The sequence below is a fragment of the Schistocerca serialis genome, chromosome 9 (assembly GCF_023864345.2).
Source record: "Schistocerca serialis cubense isolate TAMUIC-IGC-003099 chromosome 9, iqSchSeri2.2, whole genome shotgun sequence".
Classification (NCBI taxonomy): domain Eukaryota; kingdom Metazoa; phylum Arthropoda; class Insecta; order Orthoptera; family Acrididae; genus Schistocerca; species Schistocerca serialis.
In genome coordinates, this window is record NC_064646.1 from 245,064,288 (window position 1) to 245,081,859 (window position 17,572).

Genomic DNA, 17,572 nt, shown 5'->3' on the forward strand with positions numbered 1-17,572 from the left:
TCAGTCCCCTGTAAGAAATATCAGAACAATTCGCACAACATAGTATAAAATCTTTTACTTTGTATCACTACAAAGACCGTAGGACTGTACTTTTTCATCTCAAGTATCTTTTAATTCCTCAAATATGTTAATATTCAGTTTACATCCTGATGGGTAGTTGGCAGGATTCTGATATTGCTTTTTTCACATTTCTCAGATCATTAAGATTTAAAAATAAAACCCTTTGGCCAGTCATTTATTATTAAAAATACACCGGGGCATAGGATTCCCCCCAAAATTTCAACAGAACTCTCAATTTATTTTCCCCACACATCTTACTCCTTTTTTTTCCTTCAGAAAAATGTCATCATCTTACTCCTTTTTCCTTCAGAAAAATGTCTTTAGTGATGAGTCTTGAGGAACACCTAACTTCTCTTGTTGCCATGTTACACTTTATTACTTCTTGTCACAACACAGCAAAGTTTACAAGGATACATTTTATTGCTGGTGTGCATGATCAAAACTGAGTGCGTTAGATACAACGCATTCTCTTCGCCTCCCAAGTTTACAGAATAATTAAATATGTTAGCTATATTTTTTCTACTGCAATGTATGACCTAAGAGGCACCAAAAGCAAAAACATTGCAACCTCAATTTTTCATTGCAGACTATTCAAAATTCTTGCAGTAAAGATACTTAACCTCGAAATACCACAATAACTATGAACATTAATGAAAACATAAGACACTTCATCATGAAGCTGATAAATGACACTATGAGATGCGCAACAACCAAATTTTATTACCCAATAAATTCTTTAATCCTTTCCACTCTAACAGCAAGTTGTTCTTGACATGGCAAATTTTATTTTCCACTCTGATGTTGAGCCTCATTTAAGCTTTTTTTTTTTTATTTTAGCTTTCACATGCTTTTTTCTTGAAGCTGACTGTACTAGGCATCAACACTGCACAGTACTGCATCTAGAGAAGCCTGTCTTAACTCTGTGTCATATGTAGCAATTGTGTTGAGAAAAATGTTGTAATTATTACGTTCCAATTAGATAGCACTAAATGGCTAGTTCTTCATGCACAGTTCTTTCTGAGGAAGAGATTGCAGAGCTTGTAGAGTAATGTCTAAGTGAAAATAAGAGTGATAATATTTTTCAAGATGATAACAATACACGTGTACACAATTTGAATGAATGTTTGTATTATAAGGTTTCTGTAAATATTAGGTAGGTGCACGAGTCTGTAACATTTTTCCATGAAGTTAATAAACACAACAGATACACATAATGGAGACTTTAGTCATTTTATTCTCCATCGCTATTTACAACAGTCTGCCAAAGCTGGGGTAAGTTTTCAATTCTGTGACTGTAGAAATCATGTGGTTTTGAGGCAAAGAACACTCTGAACCATTTTCAGGAAACATTTTCATCCACAAAGAAAGTTCTTTGAAGGCTTTGGAACACGGAGCAGGAAAGATGAAAATCTGAGGGCAGAAGATCAGGTGAATAAGGTGGGTGTCGAATGACTTCCGAACCCAACTCCTGTATAGCTAGCTCCCCCCCCCCCCCCCCCCCCCACCCGTCTAGCTGAATGCAGGTGGGGGTTATAATGGATTAACATCACTTCAAGCATCTTGCTGGTTGGCATTCTAGGACTGCATCTGTTAGAAGCCTCAGTCATTGACAGTAAACGTCAGAAGTGAGGGTTACGCATCGAGGAAGCAATTCACAATACACCACACTTTCACTGTTCCTCCAGATGCATAACATATCTTTTGCAGGATTTGCTGCTTTGTTTGGACTCAACCATCCCTTTGTTTTACTTATGTTAGCATAAATACACCACTTCTTGTTACCAGTAATAGTATAGGATAGGAATGGTCAGCGTTGTTCATGAGCCAACTGCGATGAGCAAGCAGAGATACACATATGGTCACCCTCTCATTTATGTTATTTTGACTTGGAACATGCAGTAGACATACAACTGACTTTTGAACCTTTCCATTGCATGCAAATTTTGCACAATAGTGGAATGATCACAGTTCATCACATTTGCCAGTTCTCGAGTATACTGATGTGGATCATTGCGAATTAATGTGTTTAAATGATCTTCATCAAACCCCCAAAGATCTTCCTGAATGCAGAGAGTTTCTTGCAGTGCTCTATCCAACAGCATTATCCTCATATTTGGCGCAAATGTTTCTGGCTGCCTCCACTGTTGTCATCCCTGTATTGAACTTCGATTTCTCCACTTGGTATTCAATTTTCAAGCGTCCACAGTTCCACTCACTATCTCCAAATGAGAAAATGTAAACTAAAATAGCAACAGGGAAGAACAAATAAAAATTGCCATTGATATATAAACCCATAGCAATTGGAATATCAACATGCAAAACCCTACGAACTTATGCACTAACTTAATGTAACAGAATGAGAGTGCACTTTTTACTTTAATGTATACCTTTAATTGTTGGTCAGTGGCCTCATCATTTCCACAAAGAGATTCATGCAATTCTCTGTAGCACACTCACCACCCTGGTAGTGGCGATTTAATGAAGAGAGTACCTGCATGACAGAGTGTGTAGGATTAAAATAGTTGGAGAAAGACTGCAGATGGGCTGACTTGCATGCGTTGCCATCCACACAGTAAAACGATCCTGCTACCTATTACATCCTTAGAAAGTTTGGCATATGAGCTAGTTGTGTCTCTTCCCTGCCAGCCAACAGTGAAGTATGCCACCTAGCAAACTTATAGTGAACCTTACTCCACGTGAAACAGGGTAAGATCTAGTAAATATCTGCATGTCATAACCCTTTTAAGCTGAGGATGTACAGCTTTTTCATAAATTTGTCAGTACACAAGACTATTCTCATTCTCTAGTAATACCACCTTTTCTGCAGTAATGCTGCTATCATGATGTAGCAGCTTCTGCTAAAGAAAATCTCTGTTTATGAGTGTTTTCATCAATGTCAGAATTTCTGCTGTTCCACAGAATGCTCTCTCTGTGTGAAAGGGAAACTGGTTTCCTTGTAACTCAATGTCTGATTGATAAATCAGACTATTCAGCTCTTCCATATTTTCAAACAATGTTGTTGTTGTTCATCACCACCACCACCACCACCATCATCATCAAACTTACACAAAATGTTTTATCATCAATGACGATGTACAATAAGAACAATGCTATTTATCATTGAAAATTGAGTGTCACTAAATTTTATAAATTAGAACTACACTGACACAACAAAGAGCAGTTAAACTGTGTTTATAACCAGCCATCTGTGTTTTGGGTAATTTATGAAATTTACAATTATAAACCTAAAAGCACATCACTCACCATACTCCTCCATTTGCAGAAACAACTGGTCAGCAAAGAATTCACACTCAGCTCCAAAATGTGGATATTGCATTTTTGGATTATCTTCACTGATTCGAAATACTTCAGCGGCTATATGCATCAGTTTCTGAAACATTAAAGACAACTGTGGTACAGAAAAGAAAATGCTTGTTGGATATAAATAATGCAAATGTTATTAAGGCTGAAAAATTTCTTTTTCAATCCAAACGAAGTATGCGCGCGCGCGCGCGCCGCGCGCGCGCGCGCGCGCCGCGCGCGCGCGCGCGCGCGCGCACACACACACACACACACACACACACACACACACACACACACACACACACACACACACACAGAGAGAGAGAGAGAGAGAGAGAGAGAGAGAGAGAGAGAGAGAGAATAATGAACTTTATTTCTGAAGGTAATTAAAAACATACCCAAATAGTAAATTAGCAAGAGAAGTGGCCAGATTATACACAGTCAGAGTTGAAATCCTATACACCCTACAGAGACTAAATGGGTAAATGAGAGACGGATTTTTTCGTATTGATGATTCAGTTATGTAAGAACTGTGCACATTTTCACTATAAAATATGAAATATCTCTATCAACTGTGATGAAGAGCCATTAATTTTTCACAGTAAGCAATCTTTATGGTAGAAATGAAAGAATTGCTTCCAGCAGTAGACATGACAAAACATTACTGTGTGCCCCTGGTACTGTTGTGTACAAACTTTTGGGAGCTGGGCTGCAAAGCAAATGTGTAATTGTTTGGAAAAGGCAATCTCTACATCTACACGATTATTTTATAATTCACAATTAATTGCCTGGCAGAGGCTACAACCCATCACCTTCAACAAGCTGTTTCTCTATCACTCCACTCTCAAATAAATAGAAAAATGAACACTTAAATAATTCTGTGCAAGCTCTGATATATCTCACGATGAACATTTCTCAAGTGGGTGCAACATGCAACAATGTATTTTCACACCCTAAGGAGAAGCCCGATGATTGAAATTTCGTGAGAAGATCCTATCAGCATGAAAAACACCTTTGTTGTAATGATACCCATCCCAGTTTGTGTTATCATATCGGTGGCACCCTATCCTCTGTTTTGCCATAATACAAAACGTGCTCCCCTTCTTTGGACTTTTTCAATGTCCTCTGTCAAACTTAACGTATGTGGATCTCACACAGCACAGCAATATGCACAGTGTAAGCCGTCTCTTTAGTAGACATGAAGCATATTCTAAGTTTCTTGCCAATAAATCGCAGTCTTTGGTTTGCTATCCTCACAATATTATCTGTGTGATCATTCCAGTTAAAGTTATTTGTGATTGTAATCCATAAGTACTTAGTTGAATTGACAGCCATTAGATTTGTGTGCTTTACTATGTAACCAAAATTTAGCAGATTCCTTATAGTACTCATGTGGATGATTTCATACTTTTCATGGTTTAGCGTCAACTACTACTTTCTGCATCACACAGATATCTTGTCTAAATATTTTTCCAATTGGCTTTGATCTTCTGATGCCTTTTATGTTGTATTTTTAAGTGAACGAACTTCGGAAAACTGTGTGTAGTAACCCTGCTTTAGTGGTACTATCACCACCATTGTTATCACGCAGTGAAGGTACTGATTGTGTATTGCCACTGGTGTACTTTACTTACGACCAGAATCTCTTTGGGTTTTCAGCCAGATTTCGGAATGCAGTTTTCTTGTGGAAACTATTAAAAGCATTCCACATTGAAGTTTGTACTAAATTTCAAGCCTGTTGATCAATGAGTAGTTTGAGAATTGGGTCTTCAATCTCATATGTGAGATTCTAGATGTTATTCCAGTGAATCCAGTTGCCACAACTGGAGGTCCATGGTGAATTCCAGAGAGGAATCCCTTAAAATTACTGAGGAGGTCAAGTACCACACAGGATGTGGTGCCAATGGAAGAGGAAGTCAACAAGCTGCAGGTAATTACACTGTTGCGTTCTACATTCACTTTGGCCAAGAAAGATGTAAAAAACCAGTAAGGGTCTTAGGTAATAAACAATTGCAGTTTAACAACAGTTCATATGCTGACCTCTCTTATGTCAATGTATAGTACTTGTGAAAAAGAAGGGGAATTAGGAGACAAGTAGCTGAATGACAATGGTATCATTAGAGAATGAGCACCAGCTTAAATTGAGGAAGAAATGTATGCCATTCCCCTTTGAAAAGGACTGTGTCAGCATTTACCTTAAGCTGTTTTGGGAACCCATACAAAACCTAACTTTAGAAGGTCAAATTAAGAATTCAATCCCCACATCTTGGATGTGAATCCAGTGCCCCAATTATCATAATCTGTGCAGCACAAGGACACAACCACAGATTTATGTAACCAGTTCCTTAAAGAAAGGTATTCAAATTCCTTTCATGTGAGTTAAACTGTGGTGTTTTCCATCATACGTGATATGACTTTAAATTTAGATTATTATACTTTCTATAAATCAGTCAAGTTTCAATAATTATTGACATAAGATCGAAGATCATATATTAACTGCAACACAGTTGAGGAGAGCCATACAATTCCAGCTCTAATAACCAAAAACTGATTTCTATAATATGAAAACAATGAAAGAAAATTGGGTTTTATCACACATGTTGAAAGAGTGCAGACAAAGTTTTTTTCATTTGACATGGAAATTGCACCACGTAACTTGCTATCGATGATTTGCTTCACAAATATCATGTCACCTACCAATGATGGCTAATTTGCAGGAGGTATAAAATGACTATTATTTAAATAGTGAGAATCAAATAAAGAGGTTTTGTAGGGGTATGAGAGAAATTAACAATTTCCTGTCAAATCAAATACTGCCTTGTCTATTCCCTTGGACAACTACCTACTCCCCTGCTGAAGGTATTTCTGGAAGTGATAATCTATTCCTTCAACTGACAAATGTCATAAATTTTGTCTACAACTATTGCATAAAATACTTTGTAATTTTTATGCTACAAGAATGGCCCTGACATTTTATCTGACAGCTTGGACCATCTAAAAAAATTACTAATTCTGAGTTATGTTGCAGAACATTATCCAGTTTTTGATAGTATACACAGTTTTAAAGAGGAAACATAATTTGACAGTAGCATCACAACTACAGCATAGAAAAACAACTTACTAGAAGGCTATCACTCTTGCAGTAAGACAACTTGCCTGGATCCCCCAACTGCAGGCAGACACGAAATAACAACTTTATGTCGCTCTTTGTTGGAATACCAGTACCCCATTGTCTCAGTGCTGACTCAGCTAGAGGTCGTTCTGGCCATAAAGCTCTGTCCACCTGCGAAAGAAATATTTCTAGTTACAGCTTCCTCTCCTTAGAGAAAATCTGGAACATGTGATAAGTGCCTCTGATCTACTGCAACTGCTTCATGCGTAATCTAATACAATGCCATTACAACTAAAATAACATTACTATACTCATCTTTTCCATGAAGGCGTGCCATTTGTAGTGCTGTTAGTGACAGATAAACACCAGAGGAAGTCTCCAGCACTTAAGTGATTTAAGTAGTGTCAGTTGGAACGTTATTATGAGATAGAACAATGAGTGATGAAAGGTGGAGAAAGGGAGGGGATCACATAAAGAACAGGAGTAGTTACAGATCAGGTGTGTGGTTGGTGAAATGCGAATAGAAAGCTAGATGTATAGGGGAGAAGGAAGAAGCAAATGAATAGGGGTTTCCTGTGGGAAAGTATGAACCAAAATGAAGAAACAGTTCCAAATATGGTAAATGCAGGATTAGGTAAACAAATAATTCTGCCCTTGGAGTGTTTATAGAAAAAAATTATTAGTGGACACTGTGCACACAAGATGAACAATAAACATAGCATGAGGAAGTTATGTATTACAACAATACTGAACTACTGAAAGTCAGACGAATGCTGAAGTCTGCTACAGTTGCTCTCAATAGGATTGAAAAATTCACTGTTTATGCAAGTTTATAACATTATACAATGAAATAGTCAACCACAGACCCAGGACCATTCTTCTGAGGCTGGTTGGCAATTGCTAGTCTTCCACTTCATATAGTTACTCGAGTAAAATCAATTTTTAAGATAATTTGAAAGTTCTCTTAACTCTCTCCCACAATCAATAATACTTTAATCGCACCCAAATAATAGTAATTACTGAATTCTTTGAATCTCAACTAATGTAATGACAAATTCACACTTAGATAGAATTTTAACTGGCTAATGCAAACCTTTTGAATAAACTTTAAAAACCCATAGTGTAACTGTATGTCTGTTTTATTAGTTAAAACATTGTCAAAAACATCAGAAATGTTCTCAATCGTGTTTATATTCCTGACGATGAATATCTCAACTAAACGGTGAATGGATAGCTTTACTCCTTTGTAGTGTGGCGTGGCCTGTGCTAAGTGCCAAAAGCCGATAGGCCGTGGGCTGCAACATTTAAACTCACACACATTACCAGCAGCCAACTTTCAGAGTGCAACAACAGGACGTTGGCTGGTGGGCCATTGGGGTGCCATACCAGTTGCCACATCAAGCTGCCAATCAGCACATGCACTAGCCAGTGGTGTGCATTGATCAGTCCCAACAAGGGAAGCATTCAGTAAGAAAGTTTTAGTCATCCGCATGGCCAGGATTTAAGACCAGACTCTGGCTGCAACTGGCAGTTCGTCCATCCACTAAAGACTGATGTTCATCTCCAAAGTCACCCCTCCTATCGCCATCTGCCTTCGATGTTACGCTTCTGGGGATGGCTCATGCTCAGCACGGCACTTTTGGACTTGGAGAAGTTTCCAGTAGTGAACTTGGATAAATTTTCATATCCAATGCAGACACACACTTTAGCAAGGCAGGACATATTACGTGCCAGAGTAGTTACTTTTCTTATCCCCACTCCTCACCAGATGATGTGAGTTTCCTGCTAGGAAATAACAAATTTAGTTCTTTGGACCTGGAAGCTTCAAGAACTTAACTTTTTGTTGGATATTCAGAAGATTTTTGTTTCCTTTTTCAATTGAAGCCTCAGAAAAGTTTGCTCAAAGTCTTTTCAAATTAAGTGTTAATAAAAGTGTTAATTGACACCCTATTCTCAATTTTAGGAGACTTTCCGTTTTGATTGTTTATATTCCACTCAGGGCTTTGCCATTACCATTTTACCTTTAATCACATTTTTTACGAAATCCAATATTTAAGTAGTGTGGTTATTCTCTCTATCCTGAGTTGATGAACAATAATGATGTTCATGATATCTTATAATACTACAATAACTGGCATAATTTATCCCTCTGAATTGAAACGGAATATTCACAACAACTTTCGCAAGAAGTGAACAACTCCTAAACTAGATGTCCAAAAAACATTCACATGTGAACAATGAAACTTTTCTTTTTTGAAGAGTGGTACCACAGAACACAACTGCACATGGCATTATTGCATGAAAACATGCGATCTATTTATGCACAACAGTTGCAGTAACACAAGTTCCTAACTAGTTGAACTGAGTGGCTTAGAAATCTCCGAAATGTGTTTTCCTCTCAATTCATTTTCCTTTCCCACTTAAAATTTCTATCAATGTACACCAAATTCCAAACTGAACTTCTCATTAGTAGCATGTCCTTGGCTGTGCACAACATCAAAATTAAAGTGGAGTACGTCAAGTAACACCAGAAAGATGAGATGTGTTGGATAGACCTGAATCCAAGTGAAACGAAATTCTTCCTGCAGATAACAGTCAAAAATGAAATTCTTCCTGCAGATAACAGTCAAAAGTAAGCACATCAGACTCTCATTAATTCGGCCATTCCTTGCAAATATGCATGCCAAATTAGTTGATGTGTTGGATTATTGAGAGTGTCTTAATTTAGTGTGAACACATAGGGATTACATTTCATTAAATTCAAAGAGACATTCATTTTTATGGAAAACCTAGTCCTTGAGTGTGTATATGAACAGTTGTATCACTCACTATGAAACACGTCCCAAATTTTTTGTTGTCACAATGATCTACAATGGCAATATGCTTTATTACATGACAGCTTTACAAGCATTACATCAGAACTACAGTTTCTGATTTTTATATAACGTACTCCATGAAGGTATCTGCAGCTTCAACACAAGCAGTACAAGATATCCTTTTCTTCTTCTCTCCTTCCACGTCCTTGTCTTCATCAGTTTCTTCATAACTTCCCTGTACGGTTTTGATTATCTCTTTTTCTGTTTTATCTGTTAAAAGCCTGGTCATAAATAGTTGCTAGTCCAACAACGTACTCAGCAGCAATGGTATTCCCAGAAGAACCCTCAGTACAACTTATTTCTAATTTCGTGTTCCTGCTTGAGATCTAGCAAAATGTGTTTCATTTTAGAAGTCATGATACTGAACTACAAAGAAAGCCACAATTTTGAACATGTATAGCATTGTTTAATTTTGTGATTAACCAACAACACTGTTGTACATTAGAATTCATTACTGTATGCATCATTTCTGCTTGAGTGATTTGAGGCCAGATTACCAGGAGGCCTGGATTAGTGAGTTTAGTGTGTTTAGAATACCTAGTTTATCATGAAAGTAAAGACAAAACAGTTTTATTCTTTAAATTACCTTATGTTAAATCGGGTACCTGACTAACATGTAATGACACCACAACTTTCCTCATATTAGTGGCTTCACAACCACACACGTCCTTTGCATGATTTGAGAATCCCTTGTTTTTATATTTACTTCACACATTCTGATTATCAACAAGTTGTCACCTCTGAATCTTATTTCATTTTATAAACCAGAAACTAGTCAATAAATCTTGTCACACTGCCTCTTCGGAATATTTCAAGACTTTTTTTAGATTAGCAACACTGATGAATGGCAACATCGATTCTTCTTCTTCTTTCTATGCTAATGGTGTTCCGTAGTTCTGGTGTTTTGCCGATTTTCTATTGAAACACTTTATTTGTGCAACTTGTTGTCATTGGAAATCTTTCCACTTCAAATGTCTTGATCAAAATTTCTGAGGCTGTCCCAGGGTCACACTTTCACTGTCTTACACAGATCTACACTCCTGGAAATTGAAATAAGAACACCGTGAATTCATTGTCCCAGGAAGGGGAAACTTTATTGACACATTCCTGGGGTCAGATACATCACATGATCACACTGACAGAACCACAGGCACATAGACACAGGCAACAGAGCATGCACAATGTCGGCACTAATACAGTGTATATCCACCTTTCGCAGCAATGCAGGCTGCTATTCTCCCATGGAGACGATCGTAGAGATGCTGGATGTAGTCCTGTGGAACGGCTTGCCATGCCATTTCCACCTGGCGCCTCAGTTGGACCAGCGTTCGTGCTGGACGTGCAGACAGCGTGAGACGACGCTTTATCCAGTCCCAAACATGCTCAATGGGGGACAGATCCGGAGATCTTGCTGGCCAGGGTAGTTGACTTACAGCTTCTAGAGCACGTTGGGTGGCACGGGATACATGCAGACGTGCATTGTCCTGTTGGAACAGCAAGTTCCCTTGCCGGTCTAGGAATGGTAGAACGATGGGTTCGATGACGGTTTGGATGTACCGTGCACTATTCAGTGTCCCCTCGACGATCACCAGTGGTGTACGGCCAGTGTAGGAGATCGCTCCCCACACCATGATGCCGGGTGTTGGCCCTGTGTGCCTCGGTCGTATGCAGTCCTGATTGTGGCGCTCACCTGCACGGCGCCAAACACGCATACGACCATCATTGGCACCAAGGCAGAAGCGACTCTCATCGCTGAAGACGACACGTCTCCATTCGTCCCTCCATTCACGCCTGTCGCGACACCACTGGAGGCGGGCTGCACGATGTTGGGGCGTGAGCGGAAGACGGCCTAACGGTGTGCGGGACCGTAGCCCAGCTTCATGGAGACGGTTGCGAATGGTCCTTGCTGATACCCCAGGAGCAACAGTGTCCCTAATTTGCTGGGAAGTGGCGGTGCGGTCGCCTACGGCACTGCGTAGGATCCTACGGTCTTGGCGTGCATCCGTGAGTCGCTGCGGTCCGGTCCCAGGTCGATGGGCACGTGCACCTTCCGCCGACCACTGGCGACAACATCGATGTACTGTGGAGACCTCACGCCCCACGTGTTGAGCAATTCGGCGGTACGTCCACCCGGCCTCCCGCATGCCCACTATACGCCCTCGCTCAAAGTCCGTCAACTGCACATACGGTTCACGTCCACGCTGTCGCGGCATGCTACCAGTGTTAAAGACTGCGATGGAGCTCCGTATGCCACGGCAAACTGGCTGACACTGACGGCGGCGGTGCACTAATGCTGCGCAGCTAGCGCCATTCGACGGCCAACACCGCGGTTCCTGGTGTGTCCACTGTGCCGTGCGTGTGATCATTGCTTGTACAGCCCTCTCGCAGTGTCCGGAGCAAGTATGGTGGGTCTGACACACCAGTGTCAATGTGTTCTTTTTTCCATTTCCAGGAGTGTATTATAGACAAGTTGACATTTACCTTCAAATACATTGCAGGTTTCTCACAGAGTATGAATGGTGAGCATTTGAAGAAGTTAGGTTGATGCAGTAAAATAATGGTGTAACTTTAATGAGCCAACAAGAATGGTGTAAACCTTAAAAATCCAACAAAACTTCAAACATCCACTAACCGAAAGACAGTGCCGCTGCATCCATCGTCCGAGGTCACTCGCTAACACGTCAATGATACAGTCCAGCAGCATAAAAATACGTTGAAAGCGTTTAGATTTTGGAAGGTCCACATATTTTTGTTTCTTTGATTTTGAGTTTGGCGCGAAAATTTGCTCCTTTTCTGGTGTGTCACTCAGTTCATCTTCAAGCAGATCTAATAAAGTAGCCACCATACCACCAGGATGTAGCACATCATCCTAAAATATGACAACGTTCATTAATTAGTCATTCTAATGAATAGAGCAGCCTTAGAGAAATAAAATTATAACAGTATACTAATCACACATTCATCTCTGTTTCTGAAAGTAAATACTATTCATCACTACAAATAGGTTTCATTGCGCGCGCGCGCGCGCCAACACACAAACACACACACACACCTCTATGGCTAGTTGAAGGTGAATATCAATGATACTCTCCCAGCACTCTCTCAGTCTTTGCAGCAGATATGTAAGTGAACTATATGTTTATCTGACTACTACTAGTATATTAAAAAATTTGAAAAGGCGCACTAAAGTACAAAACACTAATTTTTTTTAAGTATATCATGCAAACAGCCTCTCAGTTTGCCTCTGTAAGGATTTCTGAACTGACAGAGGTGAACAAGAAAAGTTATCCTCTTGGAACGTTCTAAGACTTTGCCAATGCCTACAATGATGTGGTACATATAATTCTACTGGCAAATGGTTCAGTTTTTCTACTTATCAGTATACTTCTTTCTCAGTGGTGGCTGGTGCTCGTTTTCATTGATGGGGCTCACAATAAAGTCAATGTTGTATCAGAACTGCTCTTAACTGTTTGTTATATAACCTTCATTTATGTCTTCCTACTTAAAAAAACACTAGAAAAATAATAAATGTTGTAATTATAAATTTATAAATATAGGCTTAATCCAAGAAATACTTAGCTAATAATAAAGTACATACAGAAGTGATCTCAAATTGTGTGTGTGTGTGTGTGTGTGTGTGTGTGTGTGTGTGTGTGTGTGTGTGTGTAATACTGTAGATGGTTGACTGGTCGATCTGTGCCTAATTGTTTCATTTCTAGCTTCTCTTCCGTATTTAATAAATTATAAAGAGCATATTTAACCATTCGTTTTAAAATCAATGTAAGAATATTCAAGTTTTAACAACACTGCTCCCGAATATGAAATACTACTGAGAGATGGGACCATTTGGTGTCTGCAACATTTCCCGTTGATTGATGGCAGTAGGGGTGGAGGGCAGGGGGTTGGACTGTAGGACCGAATGTGCATCACTTTGGTTATATGTCAACAGTGCACGTAATTCATACAGCTGCTGCCTACATAGCTATCTCATTTCAACAATGGAGTTTCGGCTGGTGTCTCGCTACAGCATTGTTGGCTCTCAAAAGTTGGATACCAGATGTTAAAGTAAATAATATGCTATTCAATGGAAGGATTCCTATTTTTGCCGATTTCAGCCAATTGAGGACTGGAGAGGAACTGTTTAAGTTACGCTGCTTCAAAAAATTTGATAGAATAATAATTGAAATGGCAAACAGATCTGACGTATAACATTTCATTTCACTTTAATCTCTTACCAGAAAAGCATTCAATGAGAGCTATGTATCTTATTTTGAGACATATACAGCAGATTATGTAGCCAAATACAAAAGAAACATCTATACACCAGAGCTAATTAACAAAATAGCTGCTTTCAAATTCCAGAAGAAAGAGCTGATGAAGAGCACTAAAACAGATTGCCATTTGGATACATTGAATTTTCTGTGTTTTATGTATGGTTTAAGGGTGCTTATGCAAACACTGAAATAACTTTGAGGATATTTGTGACAATTACAATGTACTTTCAGCAAACTAAAGATGATAAAAAAAACTACTTATAGTCAAGTGTAGGTGAAGTGGACTGTCAAATTCAGCTACCTTGTTGCTGGAATATGACACAGCTGCTAAATTTGACTTCAACAACATTATCAATGAGTTTGCTGCACTCAAAGCGAGGAAATAGAAAGTAAAATTATAATAAAACACAATTCTTGGAAAGGAATGTGCAAAAATTAATTATAGCCCTTCTTTCTTGATATCTTATTAATGATTTCCTGTTAATAATTCAATAGGTGCAAATAAAATCTGCTATTTATTATAAATCATGATAAATCCATAATAGCGTTTGTTTTACTTTCTTTTAAAGTCTGGACAATTTGTAGTTTATTTATTCCACTGCTACATCTAATTTGTTGGATGCAGCATTTTTCCTGTATACAGCGCATTTAAATAACATTCTTCAATAACACTTCACTTTTATTGAACTTACTTTACAGATTACAAAATATCTTATGTTTGTGAAAAAAAACTTGCAGAAAGATGATTCTTCTGGAATGGGGTGGACAGCTTTGGCAGTGACTCTGTCTACGTGCCCTAGCCACCTGGCCCCAAACATAGTGTAAGCGAGCAGAGAGGAGAACAAAGAGGGGAGAGGGACAGCAAGTTTCACTGGAGAGTGGGGAAAGGGAGCTAGGCACGAGCTGGTCCATCCATGGGGACTGCCTGAGTTGGCCCTATACAACGCTACAGAGAGGGGCGAAACGGTAAAAGGGGAGACTGCCTGGTCATGTCACTGTGACTGTAGTTTAATGAGCAGAGTTTGTGGAGGGGTATGAACCAACTGACACTGGTTCCTGGCACCGGCTGAATGGTCCAGCTACCAACAGCTCAGGGTAACATCGTGTCTCTGTAACAGGGCAGTGGAAACCGGGCCTGGTTACCTCTGCTCTGTGTCAATCATTCTACATCAAAGACATGTCATACTCAAACAGTCTGATATAATACTGAAAAAATACACCAAATAAAGCTGTATCACAAAATTTCTGGTGGAGCCGGGACCCTATGGCCCTTCAGAATGAGTCGCCCCTGTTCTTTTTGTACATCCTAGTCCTGTAAGGTTGTCTATATAGTTTAAGAACAGGAGCAGAAGTATTACACAACTTTACTGGAGTCAACATTTTGTTTTATTTTTCTGAGTTCACTCTAAATCCTGTAGTGCTGCTTTTCAATCTACTTTCGATCACCCATAAAGTTAATGTTAAATATGCAACCAATCTGTGTGAGGAAGAGACACAGAATTGATGTTTTAATTTGTAATGTGGCGTGTGTGCAATGTTTGTGTGCACACCCAAAAGCTACCAAACAGGGTATGTCGTGAACAGGGTATGTTGTGGTGGAGCTTTCTGTAGTACTGCATTCTGATGGAGAAACATACAGAGCTACTGTTCCTCAGTCAGTAATTCAAGCATTTTCACTAACGAAGGTTCAATTCAGCTTGTAAAAATTGTTTTAATGGCAGTTATTGTGTGTATTTGTGTTTTTTGTAATGGCCTATTCTCATTAACAGCATGTGACTCTATAGTTTTGCTTCTTGCTTCGAAACACGGGCACAGAAACTCTTGTAATATTAAGAATGGCCAGCATGGATGATGCATGTCAAGTGTGATGAAGTCAAGTGTTTGATTGGATATTCCACTTCAGAAGAGGTGAAATATCAACTGATACCAAATCTTGCTCTGGTCGTCTTTCCCCAGCCCAAACAACAGAAAAAGTAGGAAAAAATTCACCTTATCATCCTGAAAGATCAACAGACCATTGAAGAAGTTTAACTGTCTACAGGAATTTGAAATCAGTTCAGTAACAGTTGATCTGGAGGTGAAAAGGGTGGCTGCTGCCAAATGTGTACCTTGAATTTTGAACAACAATGTCTAAAAGAAAAAAATGTCAATTTTGACTGAAAAGATATTTTTTATTTAACTGTTTTCAAGCTTGTCAGTGATCATCATCAGACCATTACATGTCTCAGACATGTAAATAAAATTTTGCTTAAAGAAAATCAGGAACAAAAACAAACATTTGATAACAACATGTACAACATGCCTCCAGCATGACCACAGAAGGAACCATTGCGGCTAGTAATATGATGATAACATATAAAGAAACTAAAAATAATCAATTTGGGTAAATTACAAAAGAAAATATACAGTATAGCAGGTTAAAATACATCAAAATTAGTTACTATAAACATTAGTTATAGTTGTAAAAAATACAATTAAGAATAATCAAACAATGGAAAGTCCATCTTGGAGTATCAACAATATTGTCAAAAGGATAGACTTCAGCTCACTGTGAAGATCACACATCGAGTAGCAGACAGCCACAATGAAAAGACTGTTACACCTCTGGTCAATCCAGCCAGACTGCAACTGTGTCACATTGAATGGGGCAGCAATTTGGAGTAGGAAGGGTGGCGAGGGGGGACAGGTAACAGGATACAGCTCGGGGGATGGTAGTCAGAGCTGCTTGGCAGAAAATGCAGGGGCTAGACTGTGGCAGACAAGGCTGCCATGTGCAATGTGAGGAGGCTGTGGGGGAGGGAGGGGTGTGGGGAAATGGAATGGACAAGGATACGAGAGGAGCAGAGGAGGAGGAACCATCAATGGTGGAATTGGCAGAGAGCGAAACACAATGAGGGTAAGGGAAAGTGACTGGGAAGAGGTGACATGACAAAAAGGGGCAGAAACTGTTGGATGGAGGGTGTGGGGACACTAGGTTACTGTAGGTTGACGCTGGGATGATTTTGGGAGTGGAGAACATTTTGCAAAGATAACTCCCAAGTGAGCAGTTCAGAAAAGCTTGTGTTGGAGGGGAGGAGCCAGATGGCGTGGCTTGTGAAGCAACCACTGAAATCAAACACGTTTCTTTCAGCTGCATTTTGTGCCACACGCTGATCCATTTGGCTCTTTGCCACAATTTGCTAGTGGCCACTGGTCCTAGTGGACTGCTGGTTGGTATTCATACCAATATAAAAAGCTGTGCAACAAGTGCAGCAGAGCTGGTATATGACACGGCTGCTTTCACAGGTGGACCAGACACTGATAATTAAGAATACATACATAACCAATGAACATCAGTTATAAGAACTGGAACTGTCACTATGGGAAATATGTGAAAGTAACAAAGTTCTTGAATCTTGACTGACTCAAAGATGAATGCATATGGCGCCATCATTTGTCTTGAAGACGGGTGGCATGGAGTGTATCAATAAAGCATGCCTGTTGCAAGGCAGATGAGAAGCAAGAGATGTCCGGTGATAGATGTTGTCAGTCACTATAGATATGAACACTGATGAGCCAAAGATGTACCAGCAAAGGACCCCTTAGTCACCATGTAGACAAGAACGTTGATTAGCTGAACAGTGTCTGTTACTTTCGAAGTGGTCGGCCTAGAACTCTACACTAATAGAGTATCAACGTAACTTTAGCATTTACTAGCAATAATAATCTACATAAGAGGTTCAAAAACACAGATGGTAGTAAAGATAGCAAATATTTGAATTCTTTAGTTGCATAGATACAAAATCTACTCACCAAGCGGTGGCAGAACACAAACATAGAAGACAATTGTAATTGGCAAGCTTTTGGAGCCAGCGGCTCCTCCTTCAGGCAGAAGGGTTGAAGGTGAAGGAATAGGGGTGAAGGGAAAGGACTGGATAGGTCTAGTAGAAGGGGTATATTTCAGGAAA

The 17,572-nt window shown here is 39.4% G+C and overlaps 1 protein-coding gene across 3 annotated transcripts in view; it reads right to left on the minus strand.

Annotated features, from left to right (window-relative positions):
- Positions 1 to 17,572, minus strand: part of LOC126419014 (uncharacterized) — a 474,218-nt gene that overhangs the window by 72,376 nt on the left and 384,270 nt on the right. For all 3 annotated transcript variants that reach the window (XM_050086069.1, XM_050086068.1, XM_050086070.1), the window contains 3 exons: positions 11,984 to 12,220; positions 6,485 to 6,646; positions 3,325 to 3,451 (listed from right to left, as the gene is read on the minus strand). In XM_050086069.1, the coding sequence (XP_049942026.1) occupies positions 3,325 to 3,451; positions 6,485 to 6,646; positions 11,984 to 12,220 (526 nt within the window). The remainder of the gene's footprint in view (positions 1 to 3,324; positions 3,452 to 6,484; positions 6,647 to 11,983; positions 12,221 to 17,572) is intronic.